At 56.6% G+C, this 21,684-nt stretch overlaps 1 protein-coding gene across 1 annotated transcript in view; it reads left to right on the forward strand.

Annotated features, from left to right (window-relative positions):
* Stk32b (serine/threonine kinase 32B) overlaps positions 1-20,492 on the forward strand; it is a 119,710-nt gene extending 99,218 nt beyond the window's left edge. Inside the window, exons 6-12 of the mRNA XM_048364216.1 lie at positions 3,835-3,924; positions 11,017-11,120; positions 15,389-15,505; positions 17,053-17,178; positions 17,779-17,910; positions 18,885-18,949; positions 20,313-20,492. Coding sequence (XP_048220173.1) covers positions 3,835-3,924; positions 11,017-11,120; positions 15,389-15,505; positions 17,053-17,178; positions 17,779-17,910; positions 18,885-18,949; positions 20,313-20,451 — 773 coding nt within the window. The 3' untranslated portion in view covers positions 20,452-20,492. The remainder of the gene's footprint in view (positions 1-3,834; positions 3,925-11,016; positions 11,121-15,388; positions 15,506-17,052; positions 17,179-17,778; positions 17,911-18,884; positions 18,950-20,312) is intronic.
* The last annotated feature ends 1,192 nt before the right edge of the window (positions 20,493-21,684 follow it).

Raw genomic sequence — 21,684 nt, forward strand, 5'->3', positions numbered from 1 at the left:
GAGCCATCGCCCTCAGGAATGCTGCCATTCTAAGCTCGGGATTTTCCCCCTTGACCTCTGCCCAGGGGCAGCCTGGCAGACGCATTGCTTTTTAAAGCCTCGCATCGCCCCCTATGACCACAGCATGGGAAGAAGCCAAATCCAATAGAACAGAGAAATCCCAGGGGCACATCACCCTTTATCCCGCGAAGGCATGTTCCGAAACCCATCCATCTTCCTGCTGCCGAGCCAAATGAAAGCTGCCTAAGCTTGTGCGTGGAGCACAATTGGCTTCTTCCCCCCCCCCCCCACTTCTGCTGCTGCCCTGCGATAAGTCCACTGTGATCTCCACGAAGATAAGCAGAAGGAAGATTGGTTTCGTGCTTGCTCGGGCCACGTGCTCCTGCGTGGGGGGTAGGCTGGCTCTTCCATCTGCATGAAGCACAGTATCCTTAGCCAGGAGCCTCCTGGGTGGTCAGCTCCCGGCCTCTATCTAGTTGCTTGGTTTTGACAGTGCCTCTCTGCCCTCTGGCTCAGGTCACTGTGAATCCTGAAAGCCAACTAGAAATCGAGTCTCCACACACCACGGAAGTCCACTGCGGGTGCGGAAGGCAGAGGGCTGTGTGGCATGCCTTTGGAAGGCTCGGGGAGGGTGTTCCTGATTCTACCCTCCTCGGGTTGAGCCCTTGTGACCTACACCCTCGCAGAGGCTCCCGTCTCTATCCCATGGATGTAGGTTTTTGTGCATATGTGCCAGTCCTAGGGCTAGAACTCAAGGCCTGGGTGCGGACCCTGAGCTGTTTTCTTTTTTTTTTTGCTCAGGATCTACCTACCACTTGAATCACAGTGCCACTTCCAGCTTCTCGGTGGTTAGTTGAAGATAATAATGCCACAGACTTTTCTGCCTGGGACGGCTTTGAACCTTAATCTTTCATTTCCAGTGTCTAGAGTAGCTAGGATTACAGACATGAGCCAATGATGAGCAGCTGAAATTTGGACATAGATGTTAGAAGCCTAACAGTGACTTCACCAAAACCCCAACTTGTCTTGGTCCCTGCCCCTGCCCCTGCCCCTCTGAGTTTCCAGAGCTTCCGTAGATAAAGGTTGGCTGTTTAGGCTACCTCTCTCAAAGACACTGTGTCAGAACAGCCCAGAATGACGGAGACACAGCCGAAGCAACAACACCCAACCGTTTGCAGAGACAGGCCCTAAAGAAAGCTGTGTTTATTCTGCACTGAGTGGAGGAGGAGGAGGGACGCGTGTGGCATGATGGGTTGTAGACGGCCTGGGAGGTTGAGGCAAGGGAAGGGATCTCAAAGCAGTGTGTGTCCAAGTTACCCTGAGGGGAAAGTTCACGGCTATGGAGGCGTCCCCCTGTACTGGCTGAGGGCGGTCTTCCTGGAAGACGGGAAGTTTGGAGCTTTGGAAGGCTGCTTAGAGTTTGGACAGGACGTTACTGTGAAGATGTCCTCACACGGGAGGCCCTAGCCACAAGCTTGTTATTTTGGCAGGGTGGCCGCTGGGGTCCCTCGTGGCGGGCAGAGCCACGGGAGGGGACGCCACGCCAAGCCTCTCCGCCCCATTACATTCGCGTTGGATGTGAGTGACGCCGTTTGGTTCTGACCCCTGTACCACATCCCGTTAACTTCCCAGCCTCCTGGGGGGTCTCAGAGTTCCCTGTGCCCGCAGTGCTCTTCCTCCAGAGATCCGACAGCTTCCTCTTCTCTCCTTTAGGTCTTTGCTCAAAAAATCACTATGTTCTGGTCACTCTGTTTAATCCCGTAACCACCTTGCAAGGAACTTATTCATATCAATTCCCCTTGACAGAGGAGGAATCTGAGGCTCGCCGAGGCCCGGCAACCTGCCTGGCCCCACAGTTAGCAAGTTGCTCTAGGAACACTTCCAACAGTGGCTGCTGACCCAGAGCCCGACGCCAGCAGTCCTAGCCAGTTAAGCGTAATTCCACGTACGTGGTCTTCAGTTCTTCACCCTGCTCCCTGACACTGGCCAAAGACAGAAAACTCTTCATTTCCTGAAGCTTCCAGAAAGATCATTTCTCTCAACTTCTATCCTATACAGCATGCTGCTTACACCCATGGGTTACTACCTGGTCATAGATGACACTGCAAGGGAGGCTGGGAAATGATCAGCTGCAAGGGAGGCTGGGAAATGTAGTCTTTAGGTGAGTTTAAATCCAGCTCAACAGTCGGCATGCAGGCTGCCTGCTTCGGACGCCCCATCGCTGCTGGGGGACGGTGGGGAAGCGAGCCTCCGTGGACGGAGCTGTTCGGGCATGGGGTACACTGAGGGTACGCGCACCCTGGCACACCCCACCGTTCAGCCAGGAGGAGGGATTTGTCTGTTGGTCTTACAAATGGGGGAACTTAGACGATGCACAGGGTCAGCCCGGGCTAGAGAAAATAGTTGTGAGCCACGCCTCAGCGGGAGAGTAGCGTGAAGAGCTCACACTCGCACAACCCATACCCCAGAAAACACCTGGCCCGAGGCTCCTGCCTGGCTCACCGTCGCGTGGCGGGCCTTGGGAGCCATCACGACATGGCTACTTGCGCCTTGCCCGCGGGCCCGGGCAGGGAGCTGGCCAGCAGCACGCTGAGGTGTGCGGCGTGCACGCGAGCGGGGCTGCTGGTGCTCCTCCTGTCCACCATGGCTGACGGCATTGGCTACGCCTCTCCGGCCGCCTCTCCTGGGGCCTCTGGGCATGGCTCCAGAAGCTGCCCTTCAAGCCAAGGTCAGATCTGCCTATGTTCCCATCTGCATAAGTCTGTATCCCAGACACAACCGCCGTCCTCCTCATCACCTTCACACGTGGTGAGAATGGAGAGAGAACCGAGGCCCGGTGCCTGTCCCGCAGGCGCTCTACCTCATGAACTCTGCCCCAAGTCCTTTCAGTGATCTTTCTTTTACATTAGCGGTCATGTGTATATAGTTAAACCAGCCTGGGACCAGGATCTGCCTACACACATTTTTCCCGTAGCTAAGATGACAAGCACGCGCCCCCCTGCTCCGCTCCTGACTGGAGAGGGGGTCCGGCGCTGGGGCCCAGTCTGACCTTCACAGCCTCCCGGTGGCTCGGACCGCAGAAGTCAGCCACTGGCCCACGGTCCCACCAGCCATTTCACAAGGCCTGAGGACACGTCGAGAGAAGCTTAACTCCAGGGAGACGTGTGGTTCAAGGATCTGGTTCTGGTTCCTCCCTCCCCACCCTGTCCTTCTCTCGACTTCTGTACCCCAGCACCGCCCCTTCCTTCCTTCCTTCCTTCCTTCCTTCCTTCCTTCCTTCCTTCCTTCCTTCCTTCCTTCCTCCCTGTCCTCTTCCTTTCTTCGCATCCCTGGGGTTCCCCCAGCCCCTCCATACCCCTCTGCTGCCATGGTAGCACAGGGCAGAAAGTGTTCCCACTCTGTCCTCACCTGCTAGGTTCACCAAGGTCAAGGCTAAGGGCCCACGGAGCACAGCAGACAGCACACAGCCCCGGCCCCCCCCCATGGGGGGCCCTGGAGGGTGTCCTGTGTGGAGCCCGGATAGACTGAGCTCGCCTGCGGCCTGGAGCCTGTTTCCGAATCGGGGTCTCGAAACTCTTCATCCGTACAACTTGTGCTCTGACCCTCACTACAAATATCCTTACTTGCAAAGAATACACCTGCAGTGCCAGCTGACGTGCGCGTTCACAAATATGTACACAGAACGGGCACTGTTTAAGAGCCAGATCAAATATGAGCAGGTCATGGCTACTCCCTGCTCCCCGGCGGGCAGATCTCAGCCTTAGGAGGGAACACGGGAAGGAGCCCAGCACCCACCGCGCTCGCTAACTGCAGCCTCTCCTTCTCTCCCCCCAGGCCACGTTCACATCACAGACTTCAACATCGCCACGGTGGTCAGGGGAGTAGAAAAGGCTTCCTCCATGGCCGGCACCAAGCCTTACATGGGTAAGTTTCCCAGGACCGTGTGGTCTGCTGTGGCCAGCCCCACCCTTCTCTCTCCTACGCCCTCAGAGGCCCCGCAAGCCAGGCCCTGCTCACGCACACGCTCAGCCACCCCGGGCTGCCACTGTGCCCAGAGGACCCCCCCCCCCCTCAGGCGTTAAGAGACATCCTAGAAGATAACCTGCTGTCCATCACTCAGGGCCTGCGGTCTTAGGCACCCAGCTATCTCTCGGTGCGTAATTGAAACCCGTGTTTTCTTTGGGACATCTTTGGGGAAGTGTCATTTTGCAGGGTACTCCGCTCCCCTGGCTTCGTTTCCTTTGGTCCTGACACCTGTTATCCAAGTGTTGACCTCAGAGCCTCGTGCTTGCTAAGCAGGCCATACCTCCAGATACTTTTTTATTTTACCAGGTAGTGTTTCATGGTATTTTATTCCTGGACCAATCCAAATCATGGTTCTCTCCTATAACTGGAATTGTAGACATATGTCATTGTACCCCTCTTTTTGTTGAGATAAGGTCCCAACTTTTTTCCAACATCGGCCTTGAACCTTGATCCCCTCGATTGAGGTTCCTCCCAAGTAGCTGAGAATATAGGTGTGAGACCCCACACCTGACCTAGATTTTCTTTTTTTGGTCGTACTGCCTTAGCTACAATATTTGATAGACTTTGTCTTGATCGTGCTTAGTGAGAAAGTATTTTGTGTCTTGTCTCTTCAAAATGGCAGGTGTAAGATTCTCATATTTTACCAGAAGTTGAAGAGGTTTCATGTTTCCATTTTTAAATTATAACTGAATATACAGTTTTTTTCCAATAGCTTTCCTGCATCTCTTGAGATAATCAAGTGGGTTCTCCTCTATAATCTGTGGAAATATATTGGATGGTGATTAGATGCTGACCTGCCCTGGCATTCCCAGAATAGCCCTGGGAACTGTCATAAAGAAATTCCCCTTTTCTTTGGTTCTGGAACCAATGTATGGGTATCTTGTTCATAATACTTACACCTAGTTTCATGAGGAATAGTTGTCTGCCGGGCTAACTTTAAACCCCCTCCCGTGTAGATCCCGGGCCTATTTGCCCCCTCTGTGTGTTCCCCTTTCGCTCTCACGCAAGCCTCTGGCCAGTAGGAAGTAATGCGGGAGCGAGGGCCCCAAGGGTAAGCTCCGGACCGGGTGTGGCCGCGAGAATGCCCTCCCCACCCCCCCATACTCGCCAAGTAGGCCGGGTACACGTGGACATCTCGGAGTAAGCTTCAGGAGCGTCCCAAAGTTTTATTCAGGGGAGGGGTTTATGTAACAGTAATGGCGGCAGGAAGAGGAGGGACTAACTGGGTATTAACGATTGGTTGATGAACTGTCCATCGTGGTGATGTCATGGAACTTCCCGCAGAGGCGGAGATCACAGTCCCCCCAGGACCGGCCCCCTGGGCTCAGGCTGGCGCCATGGTGGCACACGTGCTTACAGATGGAGGGCGTGGCTGGTTTGGGCTGACTTTCCGGTTCCAGACGGGGTGGGGGGGGGGAAGGTAGGAGTGGATAATAGCCACACAGTCCCAGGTCTTAAAGGTATAGCCATTCCCGACAGTTGTCTGCATTTTTTTATTTCCATAAACAACTGTGTGTGGTTTGGGCATTAGACTATTCCTAGCGAGCTAGGCTGTATGCCAGGCTTGTATTATTCCTGCATCCATTTGACACAGTTCTTCAGTAAACATAGTTGGGCCTGAAGAGATGAGAGCTCTATGGAGAAAAGCTGAAACTATGAGTTCAGTTTCTGGAAAGAAGTTAAGTCTTGGTTAAGATCCAGTACTTAGGTGACATTGTCTGAAAAGAAACATACTCTTTACCTGACTTATGTAACTGTAATCCCCCTGTACATCACCTTTACAATAACAAAAGAATTTTTAAATGATTCAGTAGTTCATGTCTTTCCAAGAACTCATCTGTTTTATCTAACTTTTCATCTCCTAATTGGTGACTTGTGTGTCCTCTCTCATTTTCTAAGCCACCTTGTTTAGAAGCTTACCGTATTTATTGATTCTTCTAAAGAACCAGTTTTTATCTTTATTGCTTTTCTTTATTGTTTCTATATTGTATTGATTTTTCCTCTCATCTTTATTACTTTCTTCTGCTTCCTGAGGGTTTACTTTGTTGTTCCTATTCCTTTTTTTTTGAGTTGTAAGTTTAGATAATTGATTTGAGGCTTGTCTACTTTTGCAACGTAAACATTGAGTGCTCTAAATTTTAAGTCCAGTCTTGCTGCATCTGACATAGCTAAAATATATCCCATAAGCTGGGCACTGGTTTGAGGATCATGGTTCAAAGCCAGCCCAGATAGGAAAGTCTGTGAACGTCTTATCTCCAATTAACTACCAAAAAAAGCCAGAAGTAGAGTTGTGCCTCAAATGGTAGCTCTCTAGCCTTGAGCAATAGCTCAAGATCAGTGCCTAGGCCTGAGTTCAGGCTCCCAGGACTGACACTATGACATAGATTGATAGAGAGAGAGAGAGAGAGAGAGAGAGAGAGAGAGAGAGAGAGAGAGAGATGATAGATAGATGAGATATATGAAATCATATATATGAATCATGGATGCAGTATTTGCTCAGTATAAAAGATGCAGTGAGCTGGGTGCTGGTGGCTCACTCCTGTAATCATAGCTACCCAAGAGGCTGAGATCTGAGGATCACAGTTCAAAGCCAGCCTGGGCAGGAAAGTCCATGAGACTCTTACCTCCAGTTAAACACCAGAAAATGGGAAGTGGTACTGTGGCTCAAAGTGGAAGGGCGCTAGCCTTGAGTAAAAGAGCTCAAGGACAGCATCCAGGCCCTGAGGTCAAGTCCCATGACAGACCGTAGGTAGGTAGGTAGGTAGGTAGGTAGATAGATAGATAGATAGATAGATAGATAGATAGATAGATAGATGAGCTTAAGAAATGGGCAGGGCCAGATCATGCAGGACGTGCATGCCTGTGTGTGTGTATGTGCGTGCGCGCATGTGCGTGTGTGCGTGTGCGTGTGTGTGTGTGTGTGTGTGTGTGTGAGCACAGCCCTTGGTTTCTCTAGAGAGCTCAGTGGGAAATTGTAAACAGCACTGATTGTCTTGGAGAAATAGAGTCCAGGATCCTTTAGACAGAGGCACTGCAGGTAGAGCTTCTCTAATCCAAAAACCAGAAACCCCAAATCCTCCAAAATGAGAGTGCTGACAGATAGGACAGGTGGAAGATTCTACACCAGACCTGTGTGACAGAGGACAGCCGTGACAAGGCCCACGGGAAGCATTATGTAACATTACCTTTGGCTTCCGTGTCTGTGGTGCACAGGACTTCCAAGTGAATTTTGTGTTTAGACTTGGATCCTATCCCCAAGATGTCTCATTATTTATGTGCAAATATTTCAAAGTGAAACTATCCGAAACACTTCTGGGCCAGGGCCTTTATTATTCAAGAGCCTCCACGTGTACAGAAGTGAACTTTTCAATCAACATGAGATGCGATTTTATTTACAGTTTCACATTAACCATGTAAAATGTGTCGATTCTATCCCTATGCTTCAGGTTAGAATGTCACGATGCAGGAAAACTTTATTTCTGTCTACTAGTTGAATCTGACACATTTAACACAAGGCAGTTTTTTGGTACTGGGTCTTGGTTTGTGTCTGCACCTTAGCAAAGCCTTCCTATTTACTCATTAGCCAATGAAACTTCTCCTCTCCCTCTTCCCAGGTATGTGGTAGAGTCCTATTGGTCAACAACTGAGAACGTTCTTACACTGTAATAAACCAGTTTTCTGTTCTCTTTCTCCTATTAACATCCCTAGAAAGGGAAAAATGATTAGACCCAGACTGTAGTTTCATTTTATCTCAAGTTCATATGCAAACATGTGACACCTGTATTTATCAGGCAAGCTAGGAGCCAAAGAAAATTAAATTACCCCCAAGGCATCCAGAGAGGTGGCAAACCTGCTACTTCTCTCTTCTTCCCACAGCTTCTTGGCTCACTTTAGGGCAGAGAGTTATGGCAGGGCTCCAGGACGGTTTGGGATTTGTGTGTAACATGTACCATGGCTGGGCTTTCATTCAGGCATGTAGTTCATTGCTCATTTAATAATGAATTGACATATTACAAACCAACGCACATCAGGTGGGCACTTGCTTTGTGCTAGTCTCAGGACGAAATTAGTCACACTTTATCTCATCCTGACGAAGAGAGAGGCATCGTTCTGTGGCTGACATCCAGAAATGACGCTCTACCCAAGGACAAACAGCCAGCCATGTGCCCGCCTCCTTGCCAATGCAGTGCCCCGAGCCTGTCCACGCAGATCGGCTTTCCTGGGGCCGCCTCAGCCCTGGCTCTGCACAGTGCAGCGAGGAAGACAGTGGAAAAGTCCTCTTACCAAAGCACAGGGAGATCCTTGCTTCAGGGAAGAGTGGGTGCAAGCTTGGAGAGAATCTAGAACATGCAGTGGGCTAAAGGGGAGACCAACACAAGGGCAAAGAGATGAATAAACGATGAACGTGGATGGCTATTCCTCAAGCGAGAGTGAAAGTTAGCCGCGTCTTCAAGTATGGGTGGAAGTTCGTGATGATGAAAAACGGGGTAAAGATTTCAAACAAGGACCTGGGGGGGGGGGACATGCATAAAACTCTAGGCTCATTCCCCAGTGTCGCAGCACCCCCAAAGACCATCAAGCAAGTCATAGAAGACTGAAAACAAGGTACTTCCTCCTCTCTGAAGTTGGCACAATGGGCGCGGTGAAGACCGTAGCCAGGGACAAGGCTTGGCGGCGTCCCTCGAAGCATGTTCTCATGCTAAGATTTTAATCCTTATTGTAGGGTAAATAGAAGAACCGGTAAGGGTGTGATGAAATGTTTTGCTTTTGTTTTTGTTTGGTTTTGCTTTTTCTGGTCCTGGGGTTTGAACTCAAGGCCCAGACACTGTCCCTGAGCTTCTTTTTACTCAAGCCTAACACTTGTACCACTTGAGCCACAGTGCCACTTCCAGTAGTTTATTGTGGATAAGATTCTCACAGACTTTCCTCCCCAGGCTGGCTTTGAACCGCTATCCTCACATCTCAGCCTCCTGAGTAACCAGGATTGCAGGCGTGAGCCACCTGTGCCTGGAAAGGAATAGTTGGGACGTGTGAACACAGTAACACACACATGCACATGCGCCCACGCGCACGCACACACACACGCCTTGCTTTCTTTGTGCGGTAGCAGCATGCTGCAGACATCCTTACTCCTCGTCGAGATAAAGAAGCCGAGGCACCAGGAAGAGGTGGCGCAGCTCACCAAGGCCGCCGCGCCAGCCAGCCCGGGGGCTGAGGCCGCGCGGTGACTTCGTCGCTCTGAGCTCGCCACGCAGGGGCAGCACCGACCAGAGAAGCTTCCCCGCCGGTAGATGTGGGGTAAAAGGTCCTCAGGCTGGAGACGGCGGGTGGAGGAGAGGCTGGCAGAATCCCAGACAGAGATCCAAAAAGAACCGGGGTGGACGATGGGAAGGTAGGAGGGGAGAAAGTTTCTGGAAGGGAGAAGAAATTTGGGGGTCAGTCACATGACCAAAAGCAGGGACGACTGTGCGCTTAAGCAGACCCTTGGCTGGAACCAAGAAGCCGGGGGAAGGAGCAGGAAGAGGAGCTGGATTCCGGCTTGGATGAGCTGCATGTGGAAGGAGGCCTTTGGGGACCCACGGAGGGAGGTGCCCAGGCATGGCTCGTGGCGCAGCCAGAGGGGAGGGAGGAGGCCAGGGGTCTAGCCCTGTCCGCAGCAGATGACACGGACTTCCTCCGATGCGGCTTGGCTTGGCTGCCTGTCGCATCTGTGGGAGGAGGAAATGTCCTGTGAGGGTCCCCTTCCGATGGGAGGCGGTAATCCTGTGTTCCCAGTCAAGAGGGGAGCAGCGAGGTCGGGTAACGCCGGGACCCGGGAGTCCGAACGCACACGGGATACAGGCGGCTAGCATCCCACGTTCTGCCGCAGCCGACACAACCTTCAGCGACATGCTAGGCCCGAAGCGCCGGGCTGGGGATCCGTCCTGGTAGCTCTCCGTCATTTCAGCGGGATGGGGAAGTGAGCTCTGGCTGGCTCCCATAGGGCATCGAATGCTGCCTGATGCACACACACGCTCACACACACACACACACACACACACACTCACACACTCAGAGTGGGGCTTGGAGGACATCCCCTTCACTGTACTCCCTTTGTTCTTGCTTTTCTGGAAGGCCAATTATGTGACGCTCCGCCGCCTCTTGGGAAGCAAAACTCACTTTCCGCTTAAAACCTGCGGGGGAATCATGGTTCAGCTGCTCATCGGCATGGTTCACGGGAGGAAAAGCTCAACTTCCTCCACCAGTGGGTGTTTCTACCTCTCAGGCAGCCATCAGATCAGCCGAGTCACACCGGCTCTACGGCACGGGGGAGGGTGTAGTCAACACACTTTTACTGAGTGACGGCGGTGTACCTGACACTCCATAAAAAGGGGGAAAATGCATCATGGCACCCCCCCCAAGCCACAGGGCCCTCCTGGTGGTTGCCAGTACACAGCATGGGTTTAATGTCAAAACGCTCAGAGCCCCTCACCCCAGGTCCACGGATCTAGTGTGTGACCTGGGCCCCAAACTGACCTCCACACACTGAGTGGTTTGGAACAACAGAAATGTATTAGCTCCCAGCTTGGAGATCTGGGAGTCCAGTAGCAAGGCGAAGGCAGGCAGGACCCCCCTGCCGGTGTGGTCCCTCATTTGCATAAGCGGTGCCGCGATTGGTGGAAACCCAGTTCTTCATTTGCATGAAAGGCCGCCGGTGCAGGCGATTGGAGCAAACCCAGTTCTTCATTTGCATGAAAGGCTGCCCCTGCGCAGGCGTCCTAGCCACACCCCTTTCTGGGCACAGACAGAGGCTGCTCAGCCCACTCGGTGTTTTCATTTTTCCTACTCTTCAAAGGGTGGTGCAGGGAGGTTACAACTTAACCCGTCCCTGGAGGAGGGCCCGCTGGTGGTGCTGCCCGGAAAGGCTGCGCTCATCACGCTGGGGCCCCTGCCGGAGGGCTGGCGGCCGCGAGCTCTTCCCCACGGCGCCGTTCGGTCTTGTCTTCACAGCTCCGGAGGTCTTCCAGGTCTACGCGGACGGGGGCCCCGGGTACTCGTACCCCGTGGACTGGTGGTCCCTGGGCATCACGGCCTATGAGCTGCTGCGGGGCTGGGTAAGCGATGCGGGGACCGGAGAGCCCATGGAAAGGGGTCTTGGGCGGTGCCAGGCTGGCGGGGGGTGGGGGGGAGGGCGCTGGGAAAACATGGTGGATGAAAGCTCTGGGTGCCACCACAAAGGGCCCCCAGCAAGCTGCAGACCGAACCCTCCGTCGCCCAATGGGGAGAGGGACTCGCAGAGGAGAGGAGGCCCGCGATCAAGTGCTCCTGTGGTCAGCACCAGGCCCAACGCCAACTACCCTGACCGGGTGGTTGTGCTCCCTCCCCGGTTTGAACACAGCGCATCGGAGCCCAATTTCCCCCGCTCAGTTTAGGGTTGTTTCGGTGATGATCGCACGTCTTTTTTTTTATCTCGTTTTGGTTTTCTTTCATAGTTCCTACATAACTAGAAAAATGGACTGAGCCGGGTACTGGCGGCTCATGCCTGTCATCCTAGCTACTCGGGGGACTGAAATCTGAGCATCGTGGTCCCAAAGCAGCCCCGGCAGGAAACGCCGTGCGTTTCAATAAACTACACAAAAAAGCCAGAAGTGGCGCTGTGGCTCAAGTGGCAGAGCGCCTGCCTTGAGCAAAAAGAAGCCAGGGACAGAGCCCAGGCCCTGAGTCCAAGCCCCAGGACCAGAACACACACAAAAAAGGCGGAGGCATATTTGTATTCCATTTACATGTAATACGTGAAGATAAGTAATGGAGCTATTTGGAAACCGCTAACCTATTTTTTTATTTTGGTAGAAAGTAGTTCAAGCCTTAGTACCAGCACCAAAAAAAAAAAGAAAAAGAAAAAATGAGGAGAAACAACGCTGAGGGTTGTTTCTTCCCTCTAGACATGCAAGTGCAAACATCTCCAGGCAACTGTTCTCTGCTCTTCATTTCACTTATTTCCTCGGACTTCCTCCATGGCAGAGCTACCAGGCACGGTGTGCTGCTCTTTCTTGGAGGTGCTGAGGTTTGAACTCATGGCGCCAGGCTTGCTGGGTCGGTACTTTACCACCTGAGTCACGCCGACAACCCCCTTTCTTCCCGTTGGTGACATTTGAGGTCGGGTCTCCCTTGACGCCCTGGCCAGCCTGGATTTCGGTCCTCCCACTTGTGCTGTCCCCTGTCCCTGGGGACAAGAAGCAGGCCACCCCCGCCTCCAGCCATTACGCTTCCCCCGTCGCTGGGATGACGGGTGCTCACCGCTGCACCCAGCCATTGGTTGAGATGGAGTCTCATGAACGTTTATGCCCAGGCTGGCCTCGAACTCTCATCCTCCGTTCCCTGCTTCCCAGGGAACTTCCCTGACAGGCTTGATTGAGCACCGCGCCGGCTTACACGGTGATTTTAGAATGCAAAGAAAACGTGGGCTTGTTCGTTTTCGTGGGCACGGGATGGAAGACTGTTTCTGGCCGCTGTTTTGTTTCGTCTGCTGTCCACCCCCGGAGGGGAGATACGAGGGTCCATGATCCTGTGTGAGCCCGCCCGGGGGCCCCCCGAAGGCAGAGGCACTGGTTGAATTGCTCAGGGACTTGGTTGTGCTTCTCAGACCCCAGGGCCCTGCAGAGATAATCAGACAGTTGCGGACAGAAGCCTGTGCCCTCCGTCCTCGGAGCTGTCCATGGCCAGAAGGGTTGTTCCTCGCGTTCTTTTTGTTCTGTATTGGGATTCTGCGTAAAGGGATTTGGGGAGGAAATCCATTGAATCAGATCGTCTCCGACGCTCAGCTCAGCCCAGACAGCACCCCGAGGCAAAGCCTTTTCCTCTCGATCCCCTCCCCCCCGCCTCCGTTTCTCAGGAAGCCGGCATGTTTTGTAAACTGAGTTTCCTGGAATGGAGATACACCTGCCCTTCATGCTGAGTGTACCCAATGTCCTATTGTGAAAATCACTTTTACCAGCAGTACATTCAATTACCCTACCTTCTAAATGCCGTCTGGCCTCGGAGTCGTGTCCTAAAGCCGATGCGCGAGCACCAATCATCCGAAGAACCCTTTGCCACCGGCAGGTGGATCAATGGGTCATTGATTGCATTAGTTGCCAGTATTCTTGTGAGGGGACTTGGGCCTCCACCACCCAGACGGATGCAGGCTGGCCCGGGAGCCCGGAGAGTGAGCTTTATCTCAGTTGTGGTGCCTGGGGTAGAATTCCAAGTACACTGAAGGCACCGATTCCAAGGATGTTACTCCAGTACTGGAGCTTGAACTCGGGGCCCAGACACTGCTCCGTAGCTTCTTCACTAAAGGCTGGCTCTCTACCACTTGAGCAGCAGCTCCACTTGTGGCTTTTTGGTGGTTTCTCGGAGAGGAGAGTCTCACAGACTGCAACTGTGATCCTCAGCCCGCAGCCTCCTGAGGAGCTAGGGTTGCGGGTGTGGGCCGCTGGCACCTGACACGATCGCCACTCTCTTCGGTGCTACGGCTCTAGTTCCCTGCGGAAGTGGGGCGAATTACAGCGGCAGGAGACGAGTGTAGGAGGTCTGAGAGGGAAAAAATCAACAACAGAACGACCAAGAAGGAAACAAACACTGGAACGCCATTCGCAAGAGAAGCCTTCACCTGGGTTCCTGGCTGGCTCTCCAACCCAGCGCGTGGATCTGCAGTTCTCACGGTTTCACGAAGAAGAACGGGGGGAGAGGACGCCGGTCTCGGCCGCACACAGACAGGGAAGTCTCTGGGTCACCGAGACTGGAGATCCTGACTTTCGTACGGCCGCCGCCTACGAGGGGACAAAAACACTGCAAGAAATAGGTGCGGAACGTCCGTGCGCCGAGCGGACCCGCCCGTGTAGACAGCACGCTGGGCTTGGTTTTTGTTCTGCTTCTGATGGAGTCAAGCCCGGCAAAGCGTCCCGTTCTGTGGACACGTCAGAAGGCTGTGGGGGACGTCCCGTGAGCGGGCGACTTCCGCGGCGGAGAGAGAGGTGCTTCCCTGCTCGGGACCTGGCGCCCACCCAGGACTCGGGAGCCCGTGTCCCCTTAGCCCGGCACCTTCTGTTCTGCAGGGTCCACGGGGAGTGAACGGAGGCTGGGGCTGCTGCCGGTGCCACCCGGGATCCTGGCACGACGTCTGGCCCGGGGCCGGTGCCCACGCGCTTCCTCGTCCCTCTTGCCATGGCGCTCTGGGGCCCTGCGCAGTGGCAGCGTCTGCTCGGGCACCCCAAACGCAGGGATGATCGTGCCCCAGCCTCCACCCCCCCCCCTTCTGAAGAGCCCCCGCCGACGAATCACATCCAACGCAGCCGCGTTCCTGAGAATTTTCCTGAGTGTCTCCAAGGCCGGCTTGCGCCTTCCCCCACCCGGGCTGGGGAGATGGAGGCTCCCCTCCCCCGGCCCAAGGCCTTCGGCCTCACCAGAGCCCAGAGCCAGGTGACAGGCAGCCAGGGGCTTCTGAGCTGGGGGCGCGGCTTAGGACACAGAAGGCAGAAGAAAGGGGGAGGCCTCCTGCGGCACCGGGCCCAGCAAGGAGGGAGGGTGTGGACGCGGTGTCCGCACGCAGGGTGACAGCGGTGACGGTGACCGATGGAGGGCCACGGGCCTTCCGGCCCTCCACTCCACCAGACGCACGCTCTGGCCCCCGCAGCCAGGCCCACTCAGCGACGTGATCAGCCGAGACAAGGCGACACATGGTGGCCAAGGGTCTCCAAGTGTCCTGGGGCGCCCAGTGGCTGGAAGGCTTCCAGGTGTCAATCCTGCACCCCCCCCACCTGCAGTCCGGGTGACCCCACAGCCACCCCGCCTCTTGTGAGCAGGCCGGCACCGTCACGTCCTACCCAGATCCCACGCTGCGCAGCCCGTGGCCCGGGCCTCCTGCCCCCCACGAGAGGACTGAAGGGGAGACGGTACCGCCTGCCGCCATGCAGTCTCACAGGGAGCAGAGAACTGGGGCTTGAACTCAAGCCCTGGCATTTGCTAGGTAGGGCACTCTACTCCAACAACCACACCTCCCGTCCTTGTCGCTCAGATGATAGCGGCCGGTAGGGTCTCGCTTTATGCTCACACAGACCTGAACCATGATCCTGTTTCCCGTGTGGCTGAGAAGGAAAGACACGTATCGATCACCGTGCCTCGCTATTGGTCGAGAGGGGGGTCTCTCGAACGTGCGCCTCCAAAACTGCAATCGTCTCCATCTCTGCCGCCTCCGTGGCTGGGATGACAGGCAGGAGCCACCGGCTCGTTAGGTCACCTGAAGCCATGAGGACGGTGGCTCCCGGTGACGCTCCTCCTCTCTCCCTCTGTCTGTCCACCCCCACCCCCCACCCCCAATTTGGGCTGTCGTCCTTTGTTGCAGCGGCCCTACGAGATCCACTCGGCCACGCCCATCGATGAGATCCTGAACATGTTCAGAGTGGAGCGCGTCCACTACTCGTCCACGTGGTGCAAGGGGATGGTGGCGCTGCTGAAGAAGGTGAGAGGCCGCGCCGGCCACCAGGGGCGGGGCGCAGGGAGCGCTCCGCCTCCTGACTGACCAATCAGCTGGGGCCCCGTGCCAGTGCCTCCTGACTGGCCAATCAGCTGGGGCCCCGTGCCACTGACGGGCAGGGCCGCAGGGCCGCAGGCAGATCGTGAAGCCAAGCACCAGGGGAGCCGGGGCCGCGCGCTTCAGCTCCTTTCACCCCAGCGCAAGCGCCGCCAGTAGAAATCCTCGATGCCCGGCTCCGAGCCCAGGGAGCCGGAAGGAAGGGGACGCGTCCCGTGTCTGGTGGAATCGGCACTGGTTCCTCCAGCAGGAGGCCACTAGAGATGCACCGTCTCCAGCGTCACACATCCCGGGGGGGACAGTGGCCTGGCACGGGCGGGAGATCCGGGGACTCCTGGGGGCTCGCTTACAAGAAAAGGTCGATACAGAGCAGCATGGGCTGAGCGCCAGCTGCCTGGGCCCTGCGTGGCCTCTGAGAAGGGGGCCGGCGGCATCACCCCCACACCAGAGATGAGGAAGCCGAGGCTAGGAAAGCAGAGTCCATTCCGCCACGCCTGGTGCCGTGACAGGTTAGAATCCAAGCCCCCCCAGCAGCAGGTCCGGGTTCCACCACCCCCGTGATGACGTGGGGAACGGCTAGGGAGCATGTCCAAGGCTCCCCACCGCCCGGCTGTCACACATCGGTGCTCTGGCTGATTGCTAGAAGCATCTGGAAGCTTCCGCCGCTGCCCACCCCTCCCCCGGGTCCCCATAAGTCCAAAGCCGTGTCCACGGGACGCAGTGTTGGCGTGCTTTGAGGACAGCTGCCCTGGGCAGTGCTCCCAGACAGCACCGAAGGGGGAGTGGGGGGGGGGGCTCTCGAAACCCACACCTGTCACCTGGAGGCCCCGCTAAGCAGAGGTCACCGTCATCGGCAGACACGACCTGCCAGGCGGCGCCCTGTGGGGTAACCCCGGCCGGCAGCACAGGCAGGGCCGAAACGTCTCCACGGTGACAGGCGGCAGCTGGGGGACACAGGCAGTGCTCAGCCGCTCCCCGTCACTGGCCTGGGCGCGGGGCCAGGGCCGGGGCCCCCGCTCCGTGGTCAGTGCCGCTCCCAGGGTGCCCCCTGGGGTCCGGAGCTTTGTAAAGAGGCTGCGAAGCCTTGCCTTATGGCTGCTTCCACCCCGGCATCTCACAGCCCGGACCCTGAAGAGAAGCTCGGAATGGTCCCCTCGGCTACAAATGAGGCCTCGGGGGTTGGGTCGGGAAGGTTGCCTGCCGGCTTTCCGGGGGGGGGGGGGGGGTGGGGATTCTGCTACAGCGCGGATCCTCTGGTGATCACGTTGGAAGACAAAGCTGCGGGCTCCTTGGGATCCACTGGGAGCCTCTGCCGACGGCAGGCAGCCTGCCGTGGAAAGGAGCGCGGGCTGCAACTCCAGTGCCTGCCGAGGCTGCGGTGGGAGCCCGGCCCGGGCTGGACACCCGGAGACCGCCCATCTCCACCAGCAGGTGGATGCGCGGCTCACGGAGCCGCCTGTGCCCTCCGCCCGCAGCTCCTGACCAGGGACCCCGAGAGCCGCCCGTCCAGCCTCCGCGACATCCAGAGCTCGCCCTACCTGGCCGACATGAACTGGGACGCTGTGTTCCAGAAGACGCTGATGCCCGGCTTTGTGCCCAACGTGAGTCCCGCCGTCCCCGCGCGACACGGGAGGGGACGGGGGCGGGGGGGGGGAGGTCTCCCCGGGGACAGCTGAGGCGTCCTTGCTGCGCACCGGAGTTGCATTTTAGAGGATGCCGGCGGCAGCCCCCCGCCCCCCCACCGGCTACCGGTCCACCCCAATCCTCAGACACGGGGTTCACACTGCCAATGGCTCTCAGGGGCCCGGGGCCTGAGGCGGGGGGGGGGGGCCAGAGCGGAGGCTCACGAGCTCAACCCAGATGGAGGGGCAGCCAGGGCGGAGAGCCGGGGCGCATGCGCCAGGATGCTACTTTAAACCTAACCGACCAAGAACGGTTCAGAAGGAAGTCACGGGAATGCATTAGGATAGAATAATCCGGCTGTGTAGGAATGAGGAAGGTAAGGCGGGGGACAGGGCTGCGGGGGGCGGGGCTGCGGCTGTCCATCAAGGACACGCGCGAGAGGACGCGGGGCTTTCCTCATCAGAGGAAAGGATGCGGTCGGCGGGTCCCCCGGGCAGTTAATTAAGCGTGACGCCTTAAACGAATGAGTGGCCGGTGGCATGCGGACAGACCACCTCTCCCTTCCCTCCGGCCTTCAGAAAGGGAGACTGAACTGTGACCCCACCTTTGAACTGGAAGAGATGATTCTGGAATCCAAGCCACTGCACAAGAAGAAGAAGAGGCTGGCCAAGCACAGATCCAAGGACGGCACGAAGGAAAGCTGTCCGCTGGTGAGTAGCTCTCGGGAGCCGCGTCCAGGCGGAGAGGGAGGAGGAGACCGCGCCAGGCCCCTGCGGGCCAAGGAGAGGTCCGCGCGCTGGCTAGGCGGCACGCGCTGGGCCACCGCGCTCCAGGGGTCCTCAGCTCCCTTCGACACACTCGCTAGCAGCCTGTGCACACCCTTTCACACGCATCAGCTCATCTGCGCGTTACTGATAACGCTCTACACGCTACAAATGATGGGCGCACTGTTTAGGGACAAGGAGCGGAACCTGTGAGAGCTAGCTCCGTCCCAGGCCTAACCACAGATCCGCGCACTGGGCACTGTGGTGTGGTGTGGCTCTGTGGACCTTTCTGGATTAGACTTCCTGAGTGTTCTTGATCCACAGTGGATTGAGTCAGTGAACATGGAACCCACAGACAGGAAAAGCTGGCTTTCCCTTCTTGTGAAGTAAATGGAGCACCAGTGTACACACACACACACACACACACACACACACACACACACACACACGGTCTTTCACAGCACACACCTCTGCAGAACCTGGCCCCCAGCCCCGGTCTGCGGGCTTGGGAATTGCACGTTCTCCCAGCACTGAGCGCGCTCGCTGCACGGCCTTCTGGGCCTGTCTGGGGGCATGTCAGGTGTCTCAGTTCGTCTGTGGCCCCAGTGGTCCCCATGCTGATTCTGAGCGCACAGATGGTACACGATGGTCTTGAACCCTTTCCCGTATACTGAGCGGGCCGTGAGCACTGGACTGTTTAGGAAGCCAAGCTCGTCCTCACATGGCTGTTACGTTGGATTTAACGACTTCAAAACTAGACACGTTTGTCAGCCAGGCTTCCCTGGGGTGCGGGCGCCTGTCTACTAGCCCTGGTCCCCGGACCCCATGTAGATCCCATTAGATCTGCCTTCCCTGCTCCTCCGCCCCTTCTCCCTGGCCAGCGCTCAGTCATTCAGTCCCCTCTCTGTGGCTCTTGACAGAATGGACACCTGCAGCAGTGTTTGGAGACGGTGCGGAAGGAGTTCATCATATTCAACAGGGAGAAGTAAGTCCTTCACCCAGCAGCCTCAGGAAGAGGCCGTCCACACCACCAAGTTCCCCATTCGGAAGCGGGACCCAGCTACCCTTCCCCAGGGAAGGCAGCACTGAGGCTGGGAGGAAGCAAGCCAGGGGCCGCTGGATGTGATCCTGCCTCCACTCTGGGGCCTGACCCCACCCCTCCGGCCTCCCCGCAAAAGACCGTGGGGAGGCCAGCTCCCAGGGGATGGAGCCCTGGGGCTGTGCCTGGCTCCGCCTGGCCGCAGTACCCTGAGGCGAGGTCTTTAGCCTTGCTGGACCTCCTGGTCCCCATCCAAGGTAGAAATGGATTCCTGCGGTGCCAGGGTTGTCACCGAGATGCTGATCTTGGGCCCAGCAAGGCAGGTTCTCCGGTGAAGATGTTATTATTTTTGACCTGGGAGGAGGAGGGGGTATGCAGGCACCCCAGTAGGCTGAGCCAGTAGGAAGCAGGACTACCTGGAATCTCTGCCAGGGTCTTCTGTGGCTCCAGGCTTGGCCTCTAATCCGAACAGCAAGTGGCAGCCTTGGGCTTGGAGGCCTTGGTCCCAGCTGATACTGTCCAGTAGTTGGCAGATCTATGGATGATGTGTCAGAGCCAGCCACGGACAGGCTCTGCCCTGTGCATTCGGCTCTAAACTATACCTTGGGGTCCCTGAGCAACCCAGTTGGCATAACTGAGAAAACCAGAATTCAGATGGCAGCTGGGCCTAGAGTCTGCACCACCCCAGGGGGGAGGGCTGGTGGTCCCAAGGGTCTGAGCAGGCCCGGCGTGGTGTCCTGGGACCCCGGCCACACACAGCAGGGCAGGGCCCTCTGCACGGCACAGGAACCTGCTGGGGAACGGGCTCTATGGCCAAAGCAGTGGGAGGAGCGGCAGGCAGAGCTGCAGGTTAACTGAAAGGCGGCTTAGAGCTCTGTGCCTCGGTAATTCCACAAGAACTCGAAATCAAGAAATTACATGGAAATCAGGACCTGCACTTGGGGCCCAATCAGAGGAAATTGATGGCTGATTTAAAGAGAGGCTGATCCTGACATATCCATCTTGCTGGTAAAGAACATGGAAAGCAGCCAAAGTGACAAGCATATGAAATGCTCAATGTCATTCTCTGGGTGCGCGGAAGGGCTGTTCTCGGCCTGGGGCTGAGCTTGGTGCTGATGTTGGTCCCGTTCGCTGTATAATTAACTCTCCACCGCCTGGATCTGTAAGTGCACGCTGACATCCGGACGGAGGGAGGGCCTTGCCTGAAGGCCCTGTGAGGGGCTCCGGAGGCCGGGTTCCCGGCTCTGCCCGGGCCCTGGCTGTACCCGCTCCTCACCACTAACCAGGTCTGTGCTGTGCTTGTTTGCAGGCTCAGGAGGCAGAAGGGGCAGAGCAGCCAGCTCTTGGACCCCGAAGGCCGAGCGGGGAGCCAGGCCCCAAGCAAGCTCCAGGACGGGTGCAACAATAACCTCTTCACCCACACCTGCTCCCGAGGCTGCAGCCGCTAAGATCCGCCTGCAGACCCGGCAGAGGGCTCCGTCTGTGCCACGTGCCCCATCTCACCCCAAAAGCATCGGATGCAGAAAGCGCTGTGGGCTCCGGCTGGGAGGCCTGGGTTCTGGGCCCAGCTCCTGACTGATTCATCATGTGAACTTGGACAATTCTCTCTCTCTCTCTCTCTCTCTCTCTCTCTCTCTCTCTCTCTCTCTGCCTCAGTCTTCTGCATCCATCAGAGGGGTTGAAGCAGCCGTCTACCCACCTTACAGCTCCAACATTGTGAGAATCCAGCCGGGCAGCAGACATGCAAACCCTAGGAACGGATTAATGGTTTATACTCTGCAAACTAGAACTTAACGTTGACGCGCATTCCCATCCCCCAAATCACAGAGCCCTGCCGGGGCCCAGATGCTTCTTCCACGGTCCTCTTGTCAACATAAATGTTCGACGCGCTTGCCTCTCCTTGTGAGACCCCACTCCTAAGTCCACAGTTCACCCTACTGTCTTCATCTGTCAGCGTTCTGAACTTCCGGACGGGTGCAGACAAGCCTGGTGCCCAGGGACTGGCTCACAGGGGGCCCCCCACCCCCGCCCCCGCCCCTCTCTCTGATTCCCAGGCAGCTGAACGGGGCATCCGGCACTGGTTTCCCCCAGAGGTGGTGTCCCAGCCCGGGGTGGAACTCCCTGTCCCTGCCAGGCATCCTGGCTCCTGTCTGGGGAAGGAGTCTCATAGGCCGGCCATCTGTTCTGGACCGAGGGCATCCAGTGGAACTGACCGCAGCTTCCTATTCATGTACATTAGGAAGGGTGGCTACCTAGAAAGTCTATTCTAGAAGGAAAGTCAGTTTGCTCCAGAAGCACACCACCCTACGGCTTGGTCAGGGAGAAGCTAGCCCTTGGGTTGGAGACACTGAAACTTAACAAATACCGCTCAGGCTTTGCAGCCAGATTCAGGGAGCCGTATCCAGCTGGTGCGATTGCTCCTGCCCATTTCCTCAGCCTGAAGTGGGAAGAAGACCTTTCACCTGTGGGGCTGTCGCGGGACAGTGTCCTGTTGTCGACTGACAGCCGTCTGCCATGAGCGTCCGACATCGACATCAGACTCTTCTTCCTCCACGTGGAGAGAGCCCGCCTGTCTCGCTGACGGGGCGCGTCTGTTTCCCGCTCATGTTTAGGGTTCTGGGGGTGTTCCTTCGGGATGGGGGGGTGTTGATGTCTGGCTGTCCCCGGGAAGCTCAAGTGTT

This window comes from Perognathus longimembris, chromosome 16 (assembly GCF_023159225.1).
Source record: "Perognathus longimembris pacificus isolate PPM17 chromosome 16, ASM2315922v1, whole genome shotgun sequence".
Lineage (NCBI taxonomy): Eukaryota > Metazoa > Chordata > Mammalia > Rodentia > Heteromyidae > Perognathus > Perognathus longimembris.